This window comes from Helicoverpa armigera, chromosome 25 (assembly GCF_030705265.1).
Source record: "Helicoverpa armigera isolate CAAS_96S chromosome 25, ASM3070526v1, whole genome shotgun sequence".
NCBI lineage: Eukaryota > Metazoa > Arthropoda > Insecta > Lepidoptera > Noctuidae > Helicoverpa > Helicoverpa armigera.
This window is the reverse complement of record NC_087144.1, coordinates 4,423,926-4,442,593: the sequence shown is the minus strand read 5'-3', so window position 1 is coordinate 4,442,593 and position 18,668 is coordinate 4,423,926. Positions and strand designations below refer to the sequence as shown.

Genomic DNA, 18,668 nt, shown 5'->3' with positions numbered 1-18,668 from the left:
AGCTGCTGTTGAAGAGATACGCAAACAAGATAGAGAAAGATACCATAAGAAAAAGGATAGAGGAGATATTAAAACAATTGATCAGTTTACACCGAGGCAACAGCGGCAAATAAGAAAAATGTGGCGCGAAAATCGAAGAAACGGCGACAATTATTAAAGATGCGAAAAGCTACTGAATCACTTATACAAGAAAATACTCCACCGGCAAGTCCGTCTTCCTCACTCGCGAGTTGAATCTGGACGTGCAGTAGCTGCCCGAAATAAAAGAGCAAGAAAAGCTGAAAATGAGGCTTTAAAGAAAAAGGTGTTTCAGATGGGGAAGGTAATTAAAAAGTATAGAATGAGAATACGAAGACTAGAAGAAAGAAAACAGAAAGCATCGAAGTCGAGTTCTAGAAATAAAGTCTTGAAAACGGATATAAGAAAAGCTGTGCATGATTTTTTAATAAATGACGAATATAGTAGATTAACTGCAGGTAAAAATGAAACAATAACTAGGAAAAAAAGCAAAAGGCAAATTCGTTTACTAAATGACACACTTTTAAACTTACACATAATATTTAAACTCAAAACAGGATTTAATATTTCATATCAGACTTTTAGGAGATATAGACCTTTTTGGGTTCTGTTTCCAAAAGCAGCTTCAAGAAACACGTGTCTCTGTACGTTACACGAAAATAATGATCACATAATTCGATCACTTCAAAATCGAAAGTTGTTTCTTACGGATCTGCATCCGATGCCGCTAAGGCATTGTGTTGTAATAATACACTGACTCCTAAATGTTTAGAGAGAGTGTCAGAGCTGTCTTTATAAGAAAATTGATTTTAATAACTTTGCCGAAAACGATTATATAACTTATGATAGATGGGTTACAAAAGACGTGGATGTAGTTATCAAAGGTGTACAGAAAAAGTGCAAGAAATGTGTTAAAGAAACTGTTAAAACTACGATAGGTGCGCTAGTGAAGTTATTACATTTAAATTTACCAGTATTCATGCAACATGTAGCTAATATGATTCATCAAATGAGATCAATACAAACATTTAAACAACAATTAACGTCTACCAAAGGCTTGTTGCATGTAGACTTTTCCGAAAACTATAATTGTAAGTATAGTGCTGAGGTTCAGTCGGCTCATTTTGGTGGCTCGAAGCCTCAATTGTCTCTTCATACTTGCGTTTATTATAGCGCGGCAGAATTTCCGAATAATGGTTTCCAAACTACATCCATGTGTTCTATTTCAAAAAATTTACGCCATGATCCTGTTATGATCTGTGCCCACCTTAAACCAATTCTACAGCGAATTAAAGAACTCAGTCCAAATTTAACAGAACTACATATTTTGAGTGACGGCCCAACGACCCAATACCGAAACAAAACTATGTTTCTTTTAATTGTTAAATTCATTAGTCGAGAATTAAATGACGTGACCGATATTGTTTGGCACTATAGCGAAAGGGCATGGCAAAGGTGCTCCAGACGGAGTAGGTGGCTGCATAAAAAGGCTGTGCGACAGTTCGGTTGCGATGGGCAAAGATGTGTCTGACTATGACTCACTTATGTTATGTCTAAAAGAGAACTGTAAAGGAATTGAGATCTACGGAATTGGGGATCCAAATATTGAAGACATTCAAGAAATAGTAGATAAAAATGCGATGAAAGCTTATAAAGGGACATTTAAGATACATCAACTTTCTTGGAATCAAAATGATCCAAATATTTTACATGCCCGAAGGCTTAGTTGTCTGTCTTGTGCATCTAATGCTGTTTGCCCGCATTTTGAAATTGGCCAGATAAAGGTTCCGTCCAATAATACACAAACGCATAGTCCCTTGAGTATGGCTGACGCAAGGAACGTTTCTCCGAGAAGTGAAGACACGGCTAATGCTTCTACAATAACTTATAGGTCAGATCAGATTACACCTGATGGAGGTACTTCTCATAATGTCCCATCACGTCCCTGTAAAAGATTTGGTTTCCTGCCAGACTCTGATGATTCAGACGTGTCTTTACCTCTGCAGGATGAGAGATCCAAGTTCCTTTCAGACTCTGATGACTCTGATGTTATTTTTACACCTCGCTATCGTCATCCATTGCCCACAGACAGCAGCAGCGAAGGCGACTTCATTGTACGACCTAAGCAGTCTCAAAAACCTTTTGTCGATCCCTACACTGATAGTGGCGATGACGAATAAAACAATATGATATGTCTCATTATGTTTATTTCTATATTATTTTACGTTCAGTTTGGTTGACATTATGTTTGATTTAAGTCAACCGAAAATAAATCCCTTCTGTGGACATAAATTCATTATTTTTTCAAAACGAGAGGATTGTTTATTTTATGACATTTTTTATGTGAAGATGATTAATACAGCCAGATTGTTGTAATTTTAATAAAACTCTTTTATTTAGTTTAGAATTATTTAGACAAATTACAACTTTTGTCTTTTCTGTTGATTGTGAAGTCTTTTCTGTGGACAGTTATAAATTAAAATATTGAAAAACTAATTAAAATCAAAGCTTTGATCTCTGAGAATATTTTTATTATAATTATTTTATGTTTCTCAAAATAAATGCTGATTCGAACCAAACAAAATACGACTTTGATTTTATTTTTATTTTTGAAACCCAAGTTTGTTTATGACCCAATAGCGGACGTGTCTCGGCTGAAACAACGATTGACTCTTTTGTTTATTTGACCGTTGTACTGTACTGGGCAGATGGGTGGTCTGGAGTGCGTGATCACGGGGCTGCTGGACCAGGCGCGCGCGTGCGGCGCCGTGTGGCTCCGCCGCGAACACTTCACACTGCTCGTCGTCTGCGTCTCCTTCTGCGTGGCCTGCATCAATGTCACACCGGTAGGTTTGTTACTATATTGTATGGAGCAGATGGGTGGTCTGGAGTGCGTGATCACGGGGCTGCTGGACCAGGCGCGCGCGTGCGGCGCCGTGTGGCTCCGCCGCGAACACTTCACACTGCTCGTCGTCTGCGTCTCCTTCTGCGTGGCCTGCATCAATGTCACACCGGTAGGTTTGTTACTATATTGTATGGAGCAGATGGGTGGTCTGGAGTGCGTGATCACGGGGCTGCTGGACCAGGCGCGCGCGTGCGGCGCCGTGTGGCTCCGCCGCGAACACTTCACACTGCTCGTCGTCTGCGTCTCCTTCTGCGTGGCCTGCATCAATGTCACACCGGTAGGTTTGTTACTATATTGTATGGAGCAGATGGGTGGTCTGGAGTGCGTGATCACGGGGCTGCTGGACCAGGCGCGCGCGTGCGGCGCCGTGTGGCTCCGCCGCGAACACTTCACACTGCTCGTCGTCTGCGTCTCCTTCTGCGTGGCCTGCATCAATGTCACACCGGTAGGTTTGTTACTATATTGTATGGAGCAGATGGGTGGTCTGGAGTGCGTGATCACGGGGCTGCTGGACCAGGCGCGCGCGTGCGGCGCCGTGTGGCTCCGCCGCGAACACTTCACGCTGCTCGTCGTCTGCGTCTCCTTCTGCGTGGCCTGCATCAATGTCACACCGGTACTGTATGACAATACTACAGTTATATCTAACTGGTTTAATATGGGACCAATACATATGTGATCATGAAAATCACATCTGCTTAATGGGCCATTGACAAAACGCCTGCAAGTAGCAGCTCCGGTCGTCAATGAGCGAACATACTCCATCGCATGCTCACTACGCGACTCACCCTAGTAATTTTATCTGACGTATGGTATGTTCGGTGTTTCTCTGTGGTTGCACAGTTTCAGGTGTCATCTTTTGCACTCATAGTAAATTGCTTATTTGTTTTGAAGAAATTCTTCAATTTCAGGGAGGCATCTACATGTTCCACCTGCTGGACACGTACGCGGCCGGCATTTCCTTGCTCTGCTCGGCGCTCTTCGAAGCCGTTGCTGTGTCCTGGTTCTATGGTAACGTAGCTCTCAGAAGACTCCTTTATTCAATGTATTTACGTAGTTACGAATACATATATGAATGAATCTGAACAAATGAATGATCCTACCTGCAAACTTGTGCATTTATAATAGGACCTAATAGAAGCGCATTTCCACCATCATTGTCAATATAATCAAAATTCGGCTTCCATAAATTACAGGTTTGAAGCGGTTCTCTGATGATGTAGAAGAGATGTTGGGCTTCAGACCTGGTCTCTACTGGAGGATATGCTGGAAGTTCGTCAGTCCTACCTTCATTATTGTAAGTTTGAAGAATAGCCCTTTGCTCTCCAATGTCATTGGTGCAAACAATTTAAACGTAAAAAGTAATTCAAATAGCGAGGAGCTCATGCTAAAGTAACGCTTGGCGCGCTCGGTCCGTGGGTGACCATCTTTTAATAACGAGTTCCTTCGTGTTTTGGAAGGCTCATTTAGTCGGCTGTTATTTAAACGTATCAATGATTTTTTTTTTTTTTTTTTTTAAATAAAATCTTAGCTTTAATATAATTGAATTATTAATGTACACACTATACATATATACAAACTTAAGCTACTTATCTTTATACAAAACTAAAAATAAAATACTATATACAAAATGTATATAAACATAAAACATAATATAAAAAAGCATCGATCAGGCGTCGAAGTATTCCTCCGCATCACTGTCCTCCGGAAACGTGCCCAGAAGACTGGCTGCATTGCCACGTTGAATGGCAATGCTAATTCTTTGTCCAAAGAATAAGCCAGCCCTCTGGTCACGCGAAGCGTCGACAAGCCTTTTCGCGATGTCCTTGTAAAGTAACCGCGAACTCGGGCCCCACGGTCCGAGCGTTTCGACCCCAAACGGCTCAAAACTATAATTTCCAATAAGGTTATTATATTTGCGCCGCTTGGTGGTCTCTGCAGAAGCTGCAGCCGCCCCAGCACAGACTGCCGTGCTAGGAAGATGTGATGGCGCCAGGGTGTCGACGCATGTTGCGTCCCACACCAAGGGCCTACCCATCTTCCATGGCAACAACGTCATACCATCTGGCCTCTTTCCATCGTCACGTACCAGTCCATTAGGCTCTAAAACAGCTGGTACGCCGGCGGTGGAAAGAGCACGACGGATAATGTCGTTAATGCTGGCATGCCGTGCAATACGACCAGCACTTCTGCAGCACGACAGACCATGGTGCCCGAGGCTGTCGACAGCTTCACCGCAATGGCAGCGATGCGGAGCAACACAGGGAGCGCCTCTAATCGAAGGCATGTAGCTATCCGGAAGGTGTTGTCATCCAGCATAGTGCCTATGCTGGTTGACGGAATAACCTGCAACCATAGTCCAGATTCCCATACTCCCACAGCCAGCAGGCGAGCACGCTCGGCAGCACCATTACACGTATTAAGAAGATCATTCCGTGTGATGCTGCAGAGCGGCCCATCCCACTGTCTCTGAGAGGAGGGGTCACTGGGCATAACCGTATTTGGGCAAGTCATTTTCCAAGCATTCAACGCATCAGCCAAACACGGCACCCCAAAGTCCACCAGTGAGGAAGATAGAATTTTCCTAGTGAGACTTGCGGTGCTGTGGACCGAGGAGAGGAATGCCGGTAAACTAAGACTGGAAATTTTGCGGACGCCGAGGCCTCCCAAGCGAATAGGCAGTGAGGCCTGTTGCCAGGCTCGGTCGTCCAGGGCCACGTTTAATATTAGAGAAAGGGTGTTCCTGATAATTTTGTCAACTTTATCTAATAGGTTCGGATGTTTCCACAAATGAGAAGAGCGAAGGATATAAGTAAATTTTGGTCCGAAACAACAATATCGAATAAGGGTATATGCCGAATGTACATTAATTTTAAGTATTTTATTTATTACCTAGTTTGGAAAAGAAATTATACCCATAAAGACAAGATACTGAAACATAACCAAACCCTTCACAATTTCTCACCTTCCCCACAGGGTGTAGTGGTCTTCGGTCTCCTATACCAGCAGCCACTGCAGTACCAGCACTACACGTACCCGCCCTGGGCGGTGGTGCTCGGCTGGGGGCTCGCCTGCTCCTCCATCCTCATGATACCTGTCGTCGCCGTGTACAAGCTGCTGTCCACCCCCGGCACATTCAGACAGGTATGGAGTAAAAATAGAGTATGGCGTCAATAAACTCCTGATCATCCACTCCTGATGGCTGTCAACTGGGAGTGTATCCGAAAGGCTCACGGTATTGCCAGTGCTTCACGAACAACAAATACGTTCCAGAAATTTTACGTCCCGCACCCAAATGAAAAGTAGCCTGTCTTTTTTCTGGCTATATGCAGACTATTCTGAAAAAGTTTGGGCTGTCATATATAAAGTGATAATTTAATTCAATTTTCATTTGCATTTGAAACCACTTTGGACATCAATATACCAAATATACCATGACGATACAGAAGTCACAAACAGTATCTTTATAGATCAGATTATGGAACTTTCCCTTTCTCTTTTTATTTTTACTTACATTGCCCTATATTTCTTCCAGCGTCTAGCATGCTGCATATCACCAGAATCTGAACACGAAGCGATCAGGGGCGGAGCTCCCGTCAGCCGCTTCAGTTGGAAACACTGGCTTTACGTCTAAGCGAACAAACGCTTTGCTTGAACACTCGTGGCATGAACCCTGAGGAAGGGGAGCGGAGAAGAATGGAGAAGAAACTAAATAAGGAAGTTGCTGCTTAAAACTTCTGTGGTTTTCATTCTGCGGAAACTTCTCGGTCTAAAGTAGGACCGATTGTTTGAATTGCTAAAAAAATGTCGTCGTTACAAACAACAAATATTGTAGTACTTTATTGATTTAAGTTTGAACTAAGAGTTGTGATTTTATTTAAAAAACAAAAATTACCTATGGCCTAATTGTCTGTACTTATGCATAACAATAATGTGTGTTATCAAACTTCTCGTGGATATAACGTTTTATTTAATCAAAGAGTGCTGACCTTTCAGCTTCAATTTATATTCCAGTGATTTGTATTGTATGAGAAAGTATCGAACGATAAAAATGTTGGAAAACACTGCACGGAAGAACTATAAGTTCTGTAAATAAAATGTAAGATATTCAAATAATTTTATAAAACTTTACTTTTTAGTAGAAAAATATGTATAAAGTAGTGTTGTTGTACTGTCGTCCTGCCAAAATATTTATCGGAATATAATATATTTATTATTAGAAAAATGCATGATATTCTGACTATATCAAAATGTCTAAGAAAAAAAAGTAGACGAAATTAATGTTAAAATATTATAAATATTTATTTATACACATTTATTTTAATACTTAGATGAAATGCTACTTTGAGAAGTGTTGTAAATGTAAGTAGAGAATTTAATAAAAAAAAAACTTGAGCTAAGTTTCTTGTCCTTGACTCGAAACTCAACCTACTTAGACACTACCATATGTCACTAAATATTTAAATCATCGGCACAGCCGAAAAATGTCCACTTCTGGACAAAGGCCTCCCTCAATCTGGGGGAATTTACCCATACTCACCGCTCAGGCTATCTGTGTGTTGGTGAGCAACAAAGTCTATACTGAGGAAATTCTATCTAGTCATCATTTTCACGGGTCAAAATGAGCCCTTTGGGCTACATATATAAAAATGATCATTAGCTATACTTAATACTCTTAAGAGCTACTTACAAAGAATTAGAAAAATGTATCCCTAGATACGCTTAAACCTAGATGTAATAATAATTGTATGATTACTAAATCTACGTCCTACGCTGGCTGGACCAACTCGCAAACAAATCTGTGACAAGCACAATAATTTTGTATATAACTATTTATCTTTGTACTAAAGTATATCTGACAAATTGTACACTCTTGTATCTTATACTAGCGTCTACTGCTTACTGTGGAGTATTTAATTTTGTACTTATTATAATATTAACTAGATACCTAGTTTGATACACATCTCAAAAGAAGGGCTTGATTCAGAAGGCATTACCTAACCACGGTATTTTCGGACCCTGTGCCCGATAGGTGGCCTATTTGTTATATTTTTGATTGAATGTTATTTTTATTTGATATATTAATTAAATAGGTATGTTAAGAATATGTTTCTTAACAAATAATAATTGGTAACACATAGACGAGGGGCAAAAAATAATTCTTGTATTTTATGTAATCTTCGTCTGACTACAAAATATTATGAGATACATTGATAGTGCTGTGATTTTAAACCATGTTAGGTAACTGAGGATTTTAAATATTGCCGCTTCTAAGCAATTAAAAAAAGTATTTGTTACATTCAAATCTACAACGAGCATGTATGCTTCTTCTCACTATTTGTTACTGTAACTTTTAAAAGGCCTAATTATAGTTTTTTTAATTACCTACTGAACTTTACAAAATAAACACCTAAGTAGATAAAACAAAACGAGTAACTACGATAATTTCTTATTTGTGAAAATAACTATTTTAGATTTATAAATAAATGTGTAGTAATACATACGAAAGCAAAGCTCCAGGCGAGTAAAAATAAATTAGACATTGTAAAAACGTAGTGTTGTGTTGTTCATAAATTCATGTGTAGATTCTAAATAGTCGTGTAAATAATAATTTATTATTGTATTGAGTTGTCTGCAGCAGATAATGTTAATGTAAACTGTGTTCATTTATAAATAAATGTGTTAGATAAACTACAAAACGGTTTTATTTACGTACCTAAAAAGTAGTAGTCTAATGGTAATCTGAGGTTCCTATTTACGCAGTTTTTACCTATTCAGGCAGTCGAATAGGCATGTAAGGACTTATGTAAGTAGGTATATACAAAGACAGGTACTTACAAGAAAAACCTCAATATAAAGAGCCCAAGGTTCTCGCAAACCAGTCAGTTCCGAATCTACCCAAAGTGAGAGACGAGGCACTATTACTTCTTTTTCTTAATAGACTTCTTCCTCAGCCTGTCCGTCCGCCTATCCAGGTTGGATCTCAATAAATGTGATAGTTGCAATTTTCGCAACTGAGCAACTGAGGCATTATTGTTGCCGTTATAACAAAAAATACAGAAAACTAAAAAAAACTATTCTGGGCGTCACAGATGGGTGCACCCATACATTAAACTTAATTTTTGGACGTCTTACAAGCCTCGTATGTTAACTTAGCTAAAATAAATAATTTGGTTCGGTTTGGTTTGATTGTGATTTGGTAAAACTTCAAAAAAACATTTAATATTTGAATTTCCCTCCACCAGTTGAATTTCATTAGACCATAGACAAGCAGTCTATGGTCTAAGTTTTTGAACGAATTTCCATCATTGATAAAAAAATACGAAATGTCTATGGATGACATTTGTGTTCCGTTATACGCGGTCGAGTTTTCAAACAAAATAAGTCTAGATTAAATAAAATTGTAGGTGATTGTAGAACAAATGAAGTTTATAAAAAAATATATTGCAAACACAGCTTTTCTTTTTTGCAAAAAATCTGGTGATAATGGTGTATTTCCCTAAAAAAAATAATTAACAGTGAAAAGGTCGAGTCGAGTCAAGATTGATTTCAGGAACGCACTTTTAATGGCAGGCTTGTCATGTTGATTTCGATATTCCGTAATTTATTGGTGTAGAGAAATGACTTTTATAATTTATTCTTTTCATTGAATTAGAAGGAAGTAACAAAGAAATATAAAAGAAGTGTGAACGAGTTTTAATCTGTAAATGCAACAACAGTTTATTATTAAATCATCAAGCAAATACCAAGTTGTCACTATTAATATCTTTGAATCGATTTATCTACGAAAATAATCTTGCGTTTGCCGTGAATATATTATCGTTATGTCAACAAAGTTATGAGCTAATCGGTTGGTTAAGGTAAGAGGTTTTTCACGTCTTCAATTTCGTAGCTATTTAATAAAATAGATGTTTTTAAAAACTGCGGCTCCGAGCCTTGTTTATATTTTTTATGTCGTTGGAATCACTTTCTATCTTATCTTTGTGTTGTGGAGTGGAATCAATTATCAAATACACACCTTATTTTAATTGTTTATTGTATATGTATAGCTTATAATAGTGATTTTGTGTGCAGCAGTGAAAATGTCGCTAGAACGCGAGAGTGTGGGCGGAGTGCCTAATGTGGGGGATATACGAGGGGTTGTAGGCCCCAGCGTGGGTGGTAGCGGCGCCGACCCCCGCTCGCAGCTGCTGCAGGAGATGAGAGAGCAGAACTTTGACCTGATCAGATTTGCCTCATACAGGACTGCTTGCAAGCTCCGCTATGTCCAAAAGAAATGTAACTGTGAGTAATGTCTAGTATCAAATACCAATTTTATTCATAAACCAACATATTTCATTCTTTCTCTACATGGAACTCTGTTTTGGGCTATGTAAATAGCTGCTGATATAATTACCTTAATTTACAAACAGCTTTATGCCGTTTTTATTGGTCTAAATTGGTTTTTATTGCCTCCAAAATTATGATGCAGACCATAGACTGAGTCATGAGTGTAACTGGCTTGGAATAACAACTCAATGGTTTATGTTTGATTGACCATCAAGGTTAAATGATATATGAGATGTAGCTTTACATATTTGCATTAATATACTCTTGTTTTTTGTTTTGTATTTATCTAAGAATAAACTATTTATCTAAAAATAAAGCAGTATATTTTTATAAACTGAAATAGATGAAAAATAGTTAGAGAATTCCTGAAAAATATTTTATTTGTTTATTGGTACATCAAGAGCATTACATACATTATAAAGTTAGCTATTATATTAATTCTGTGTTTATATTATGAAATTAAATTCTTCTTTCAGTACACGTAATAGACATATGGAACGTAATAGAGGCGTTCCGTGAGAACGCACTGAACACATTGGAGCCGACCGCTTGTGTGAACGTAACCAGACTTGAGACGTTGGTATCGTCACTGTATCACAACTTGAACAAAAGACTGCCGCCCGCTCACCAGGTGTCTGTTGAAGCGTGTTCTGCATTGTTGTTGAATTGGCTGCTCTCTGCTTATAGTACTGGGTAAGTTTTAATATTAACTAGAAGTTTCCGTCCGTTAGTCCTGGAATCATCTTCATCTCAGCCATAGGACGTCCACCGCTGAACATAGGCCTCCCCCTTAGATCTCCACAGATACCTGTTGGAGGTGAGCAAATTATGCTCATAGCATCACTGGTACATTACTAGTCCAAGGGTAAAACTCCCTTTGCTAGAGTAAAATTTAGCCTATGTTAACCATTCAAGCAGTGTGAGTTTTGCTTATTACATACACACAAAACTTTTCATTTTTAACAGTATTTTAATAGATCTTATTAGAATGTACCTATTAAAAATAATGTGATAATGAATGATGATTCTATTGTGCCTTAAAAGGAAGGCACAAAGGCCTATTAATTTGGACCTTATACTTGGTTTTATTTTCATTTACCAATCATTTGGAATATCCTGTTCAATATATTGAAGATTCAATCTTCATTAACATTGTTTACATAATATTTATGTATTCATGCTCATAAGACCTTGAGGGCTACATGCTACATAGGTGCAGGTACTATCAGTGTGCAGCTTATCTTAATTATCATCTCATTGGTAATATTGTGTTGTTACACTAACAAGGTAACAATGTTAAATATGTTATTACAAGTATGTGTCTATGCATCAATAAATAAATAAATGAGTTTTTATAGAAGTAAATTACGATAACTCAAAAACAATTTGAGCAGATTATTGTTGGAACCTTTTTCAAAACTTAGGTATTTTGCATTAGACCGATTTTGATATAGTAAACATATTTAATCATAGATCGAGACATTTATTTAATCTTTAGTATACCATCATTGTTTCTAACATTATGAAGATATTACAAAAAATTTTAAGTAACTGTCTGTCTGCTGCCTTTCTACATTAAATTACTGAACCATTGTAGACTACACAAGGTATTAAAAATGTTTATAATTTCTTCCTGGTCTTTTCCCAACTATAGTGGTGTCGGCTACGAGTCTAACCTGATGCAGCTGAGTACCAGTGTGTTACATAGAGCGACTGCCTATCTGACCTCCTCAACCCAATTACCCCATACACCAGTCATTAAACAATGTTTATATTGTTTCAGTGAAAATGTGGGTAAAATTCGAGTGTTTTCAATCAAAGTGGCTCTAGCGACGATGTGTGCCGGCAAGCTGATGGATAAGCTAAGATGTAAGTACTAGTTTATCTCACTTGAAGGTCAAGTTAACAATGATTCATTAAGCAGTGACGAAGCTAGTGATTCATTGGTTTGTTTTGCTACTGAGATCATTTTGGATCTGCATAATATGAATATGAATTATAATTGTAGGTATGCATTTGTTAATCTTATGATAGGTAACAGTCTTGTGTTACTGTGGAGCTTGCATATGGTGGAATGATTTTATTCATTGTACGTAGGACCATAAAATATTAAACCAATTACGTTTATAACTACCACTTTATGTATTAACTGCGATATACCTATACCAAATGCTTCTATTGTTAAACTCTTAATGGGAATTTATTAGAATTATTGTGTTAAGGACATTGCAATAAATTCCATTCAATGACATTTCAATCTATCCTATAAATATTTATTTGACCATGAACTATTTCTTTGGCTAAAAATCAACCTTATCCCTTCAACACAGAGTTGAATACATAATGTACAATATATTTTACAGTTCCCAACTGTCTAAAACTATCATGTATTAGATAATTAACCATGGAGTTTCTTGCCTGTTCGTCTCCATAGGAACCTACTTTTAGAAAAGGCAACTAAAATCAGAGATACCTATATTTTTGACGCTTATAAGTGCTTGTAAAGGCCTAAGTGAAATAAAATAATTCGCATGTATTCGTCCAGATATATTCTCTCAACTCTCTGATGGCAATGGGCACTTACTCATGAAGAGACTGTCAGACTACCTACGGGAGGTGTTAGCTCTGCCCGCGGCGGTGTACGAGTCGCCTTCATTCAATTACACGGATTCACTTGCGCTTACTATATTTAATCAGGTAAGTTCTAGAATGTTCTCTTTGGTTTTAGGATTATACATACGAGTTGTTAGTTTAAATAATGCATAACTTTTAATGGTTGATAAGAAAAAAATCTCGCGTAATATTGGCCAAACTTGCAGATTATTTTCAGAACTAATGCAAATTTATAATATGCTTTATTACTTGTTTCCTATTAAATTTTTTGACCCTGGGATAAAAGCGCTCCCTGAACCAAGGCAACTGTTTCTTTGACATGGTTGAGAAGCTAGGACCTAAATTAATACTGGAGTATTTATGGAATACTAGCTGATCCCGCAAACTTCGTATCGTTTAAACCTTCCCTGGACCTCTACAAACATTTTAAAACCAAAATCAGCTCAATCGGCCCAGCCGTTCTGGAGTTTTAATCAGACTAACGAACAACAATTCATTTTTATTTATATAGATGATAGTTGATGATTACTGTGCTGAGTGCCATACAAATCTAAACCTGTTTTCTCCTCATAAAACAAAAAATAAAGTATAATATTGTCTAACTATAGAACGGCAAGATCACAGTGAACGACTTCCTGGACACGTTGATGTCGGACCCCGGGCCTCCGTGCCTCGTGTGGCTGCCGCTACTGCACCGCCTCGCTAGCGTCGAAAATGGTAAGTTATAATTACAAACTGGTTAAATAAAGGTCTGTTTATAAAGAAATTAGTAAAGGAGTCGTCACTAAGTGCTGTTGAATCTTTCGCACTTATTGAACCGACGTGAAATGAAAAATATGCTCAAAAAAATGATTGTCTTCCTTTTTTGATGAGTTCCTTGCATAATAATTGATGATTAATTTATTTACATTATAGGTCTTATTCTCATGTATCAACTGACATTCACATTCTAAACAACGCCTTAAAATACTTTCAAGGCCTTGAAAACTTTTTAAAGTTTTTATCACCATAATTATGTAGTTTCTATTAAAATATATGTAGTTTCTATTGAGCTGTATATGTAACTATATTATTTCTCCCCAGTGGTCCACCCGCTAGCATGCAGCGCCTGTCGCCGCGGCTCCCTCACTGGTTTCCGGTACCGCTGCACCCGCTGCGCCAACTACACCATGTGCCAGGACTGCTTCTGGCGAGGCCGAGTCTCCGCCCCACACACCAACGACCACGAGGTCAAGGAGTACGCCGCCTATGTGAGTAGCTATCTGCCTAGGCATATCGTTATATGCCATTAGCATAATGGCCAATTATCTATCTGCAAATCAAGTAAGAAAAGAGCATGAGAAATTAATTTGATCGATCCTTGTACATTTTAATTGTCAGAACCTATGAATAGTAATAGTGAACCCTGGGTCATATCATTTTATCAGTCACAGCAAAGGTTTTGTGTAAGGCTCGAGAAATATACACTCGCGAACGGCCCGCCAGCTAAGCATTTGCCAGATGTAAACACACTTAGATATACAATGTAGTTGTTAAAATTCCTCTCCTCTTTTTAATGTGTGATTTTATATTTTAATTACTCTGTATTAATAAAACTATAATATTTGTTGCAGAAATCTCCGTCGAAGCAGATAGGCGCGACACTGCGCAAGTCGTTCCGCTGCGTGCCGGAGCGGGCGCGGGCGCCGCTGCCGCGCTACCCCGACCAGCCCGAGCGGACGCTCAACCTTAGCCATATCGTGTTAGTAATTAGTATTACGTAGATTTTAAGAGGTGAAATTGGTCCTCAGGTTTGGAATTGGACAATCACGCAGCGGGATTGTTCGAAAGAGATACCGCGGCCCTGGTACATACAAGGCCTACGACGGAACACGACGGTTTTTAGTCAGCAAGAGTCTGACACTCCCTCACCGCTGCTAACCCACAGCGGGAGGTGTCATTTGATGATTTTTGACGTCGTTAAAAAAAAGGGCAGACAATTACTATCTGAGAAAAAATACGGGCCTAATAGTAGTTACAGAAAGTGTAAATAGAATGTGTGCTCAACCTTTTCTCAAATATGTAAGGGCCTACTTCAAATCTCACCAAATGCACCTAAGTACCAGTGATTAACCTACATGAAGTAACTGCCTATCTGACCTCCACAACCCAGTTAAAAAATTAACAAGATGTTCATGGTATATATATTATTTGGTACATAGGTTCCCTATTCGAAGTTTGAATCATATGTTTTGCTCTAATATTTGTTCTTTATATTCCTCCAGCTGCCTTCACAACGCAGTAAAATCTACAGTAAAAACATATATTAATAACTAAAGTATTTATTTGGTCACAGGCCGCCGTCCCCAGTGCCGGCACACAATGGTTTCCCGGAGTACGTGGGTGGCTACGTCAACACTGGCTCGCTCGACTCCCGGTCTTCCCGCTCCACGCATCGCAGTATGTATTAATATTAAAAATATTAAATAAATGGCTGAAGTACAGTACTTTTTGAACGTCAAAACAACATGAGACAGCCTGCTAGAATACCTGCCACTTTCTATATGTTATTGCTGGGAAGAAATGGTGCAACAAACTCCCTAGTAATTTAGGATATAATTATGCAACACTTGTTAAAATCTCTACATTATGCATAAAGTAATATAGTAAGTTCAACTCAGTCGTGCGCGCGGCCTTATGTGTGGGTAACCCTTGTACATATACTGTAACTTTGTGTGCGTGACAAGAGGTACAGTCGGGTACAATACAGTTATTTAGGGGTTGTATACGGGGGTTTAAAGAAAAACAGTTATTACGTAATTTAATGTTTATTTATTTATAATGATTATGAATCGCTATTTGAAAAATCAAATGATGAATTTTCGGATTCGCTACTCTCCAAGGAGAATTATAAATTCTGACTCCAATGTCAAAATGTCTATAGTATTCTTCTTTTTTCTTTTCTACATGTCGACAAGTATTACGCCACATCCCTTCATCAATTTGACTTAAACGTTCATTTATGAGTTTCATTATTTTGTTATTTTGGTCGACATTATGCGAAGCAATACAACTTTTTAAAATTCCCCACACATTTTGTTTACATTATTATACTAGATTATACCTCTTTTTACATTCTTAGTCCACACTTTTATTTATTGTCCACGTACCCCGAGCTAGAAAATATGTACTTAAGGAGTATTCAATTCTTAGATACTGTCAATGTCAATTTGAAAAGACGTATGAAAAAATAATGAAAAACTATATTTAATAATAAAAAGCTTTGAATGTCGTTTTATTTTTTGAAACGCTTCATCTGACCCCTTAATAATTTCTCCACGAATAACTAGTATTTTCGTAAACGACTGTACCCATAAGAAAAAGTGATAAGAACACGTCATGCTCGGACGACGTCACTGTCACACGAATGAAAGTTGTATATTTACAAGCCGACGCACACATAGGGCCGCGCGCAAATCTGAGTTGAACTATCTATAGGCTTTTTTTATTTTTTTTTAAATGACCTAATTTTTTAATTACCCCCATATCAGCCTAGTACAAATTAAAATATTGAAATCGAAATCAAATATAAAAGTGAAATTGTTAGGTATAGCGGAACACTTATCCCGTGGCGTGGATGATGAACATCGTCTGATAGCGAGATACGCGGCGCGGCTGGCACACGAGAACAGAACTATGGTAAGTTATTACACTATATTTTTTTATCTACACTATATTTTGTAAACTAAATGTTCCCCAATGTTTGTTTGTTTTCCAATAAAAAAATAATGTATTTGTCATGTAAATACAGATAATGTACTGGATAATGTATGCAGAATTGTTTAATTATTATTATCTATTTTTGTAACATGTACCTACATTGTAGCTGTTTATTGTCCCATGTTGAGTAAAATACAAAAAATAAAAATAAAATAAATTGTCGATTCCCGGTTCAGTTTGAAATCGCTTTGTGAGCTTTAAGAAAAGAAATGCAGCCCGTAGTCTGGAAGTTGGTGATTGATTCACCCGTGCATCGGAGAGCGCGTAAATGTCGGTCCTGCTTGTGATCTCTCTCCGGTGGTGTCGGATTGCCGTCCCTGAGGGCTGAGAGTGAAGGGATAGGGAGTGCACCGCAGTCCAAGCAAATGTGCGTGCAATATAACCTCCTAATGTCCTATGCAAATGGTTAATCTGCTCAGTAAAAACAATCTGCCTGGACAGTCATTTATGTACTTTTGTATTTTTTACAGCCAAGAGCTGGGCGATCAGCGTCCCTTACTCCGGAATTGGTAAGTATAGAACTTCACTCGTCACAAGTAACAAAATAAAAATAATTTACTTCACAGTTAAATTAATATCTTCATTATAGGGTCGTTCATCGTCCGAGGGTTCGGAAGTGGACGCGGCGCGGCAGCAGCGTGAACTGATCTCACAGCTCGAAGCCAAGAATAGGGAGATTATGAGAGAGATCGCTAGGCTCAGGTTATTATACTATGATACTAATATTATAAAGGCGACCGTGTAGTTACTTTTTCACATCCGAACGGTGGAATGGTTTTGTTGAAATTTGGCATCAATGTAACTTATACATCAGAGTTACATATAGGTAGGTATGCCATTTTTGTTTATTTCATATTTAGAATTTCCTAAGGAAGGTGAAACCGCCAGTAGAAGTTTGGAATAAAAACTTTTCACCCTTTTTATGTGGGATGTCAAAAATTATTATGTCACACTCTTAGTGACTAACACGTCTCTCTCTGGAGCCCTTCATGTACCAGGGCCGCGATAACTTTCGAACAATCCCGCAACCCTGGCAAGCAGGCTCTAAGAGGACCCGCATGACCTTGACATCTTACATTTCAGACGTCAACAAGAAGCGGAAGCCAGTGCTGGAGGCGCCACATCAGCCCCCCTGGTGTCGGAGCTGCGCCTGCTGCGGCAGCGCAAGGACGAGCTGGAGGGCCACCTGTCCTCGCTGCAGGAGTCGCGCAAGCACCTCATGCACCAGCTCGAGGGACTCATGAGGATGCTCAAGGTAAGTGGACAGTACTCGCTGAAGAAGTTACTGGCGTTACTGCAATCTCCGTTGAAGTCCCCGTGACTCTCAATATGATTGGAAAAGACAAACTTACCTGGGAAACAGGGAAGTGGACGGGAAAGAATCTGCCAACGACGGGGCACTCGATGCCGGCCGGCCAGCGGGATACTTCCTCCGCACTCGCTTCAGTAACATCTTTCCACGAGTCCGGGTGATACAGGCACTAACGGTCAGCACTTCTAGCAAGATTTTTTCATCGTTTTTTAATTGGTTTTGATCACGCGACGAACCGCGGGCGATACCAATATTTTGACAGACCGAAGTCGAAAAAAAATAATAGCGAAACCCGTCATGGCAGGAAAAATAAAAAAGAGAGAAATGAGGAGATGACCAAGAAGTCTGAATAGTAAGCACACTATATGTTCTCATTGTTGCCTTTGCCCAACTGGGTATAGGCTTCCTGTCTAACCGGACACAGCGGAGTACCAGTGTTTTACATGGAGCAACTGTCAATTACAAAAAAGCTTCAGAACAACTTTGAAAAACACAAAAGATGCCACCATACCATCCCATCCCGATTTAATGCAATTAGTTATCGATGAAGTGACATTATGCTCGTATTTTAAATTGGTAGACACCGTCGTACCAACACTATTTGCCGACACTCCCACAAAACAGACCACAGACAACTCTTAAAACCTTCATTGTACCTATATAAAAAACCTCGTAAATATATCAAGATAATAATAACAGTGTAATGTTTTAAAATGTTCACAAACTTAATATTTT

General features: G+C 38.6%; 2 protein-coding genes across 7 annotated transcripts in view; both read left to right on the top strand.

Annotated features, from left to right (window-relative positions):
* The window catches only part of LOC110379441 (sodium-dependent noradrenaline transporter), a 47,432-nt gene extending 40,655 nt beyond the window's left edge, over positions 1–6,777 (top strand). The window contains exons 17-21 of the mRNA XM_064041632.1: positions 2,727–3,536; positions 3,832–3,931; positions 4,117–4,217; positions 5,897–6,064; positions 6,456–6,777. Coding sequence (XP_063897702.1) covers positions 2,727–3,536; positions 3,832–3,931; positions 4,117–4,217; positions 5,897–6,064; positions 6,456–6,554 — 1,278 coding nt within the window. The 3' untranslated portion in view covers positions 6,555–6,777. The remainder of the gene's footprint in view (positions 1–2,726; positions 3,537–3,831; positions 3,932–4,116; positions 4,218–5,896; positions 6,065–6,455) is intronic.
* A 2,675-nt stretch (positions 6,778–9,452) lies between these two features.
* The window catches only part of LOC110379424 (dystrobrevin beta), a 29,010-nt gene continuing 19,794 nt past the window's right edge, over positions 9,453–18,668 (top strand). For 3 of the 6 annotated variants that reach the window (XM_064041349.1, XM_064041345.1, XM_064041348.1), the window contains exons 1-13: positions 9,454–9,780; positions 9,995–10,204; positions 10,726–10,942; positions 12,033–12,118; positions 12,795–12,946; positions 13,471–13,579; positions 13,946–14,112; positions 14,476–14,603; positions 15,198–15,301; positions 16,449–16,540; positions 17,092–17,130; positions 17,211–17,323; positions 17,705–17,876. In XM_064041349.1, the coding sequence (XP_063897419.1) occupies positions 10,003–10,204; positions 10,726–10,942; positions 12,033–12,118; positions 12,795–12,946; positions 13,471–13,579; positions 13,946–14,112; positions 14,476–14,603; positions 15,198–15,301; positions 16,449–16,540; positions 17,092–17,130; positions 17,211–17,323; positions 17,705–17,876 (1,581 nt within the window). In that variant the 5' untranslated portion in view covers positions 9,454–9,780; positions 9,995–10,002. Of the gene's footprint in view, positions 9,781–9,994; positions 10,205–10,725; positions 10,943–12,032; positions 12,119–12,794; positions 12,947–13,470; positions 13,580–13,945; positions 14,113–14,475; positions 14,604–15,197; positions 15,302–16,448; positions 16,541–17,091; positions 17,131–17,210; positions 17,324–17,704; positions 17,877–18,668 lie in introns of all 6 variants that reach the window. The other 3 variants (XM_064041346.1, XM_064041347.1, XM_064041350.1) reach the window with 3 other exon arrangements.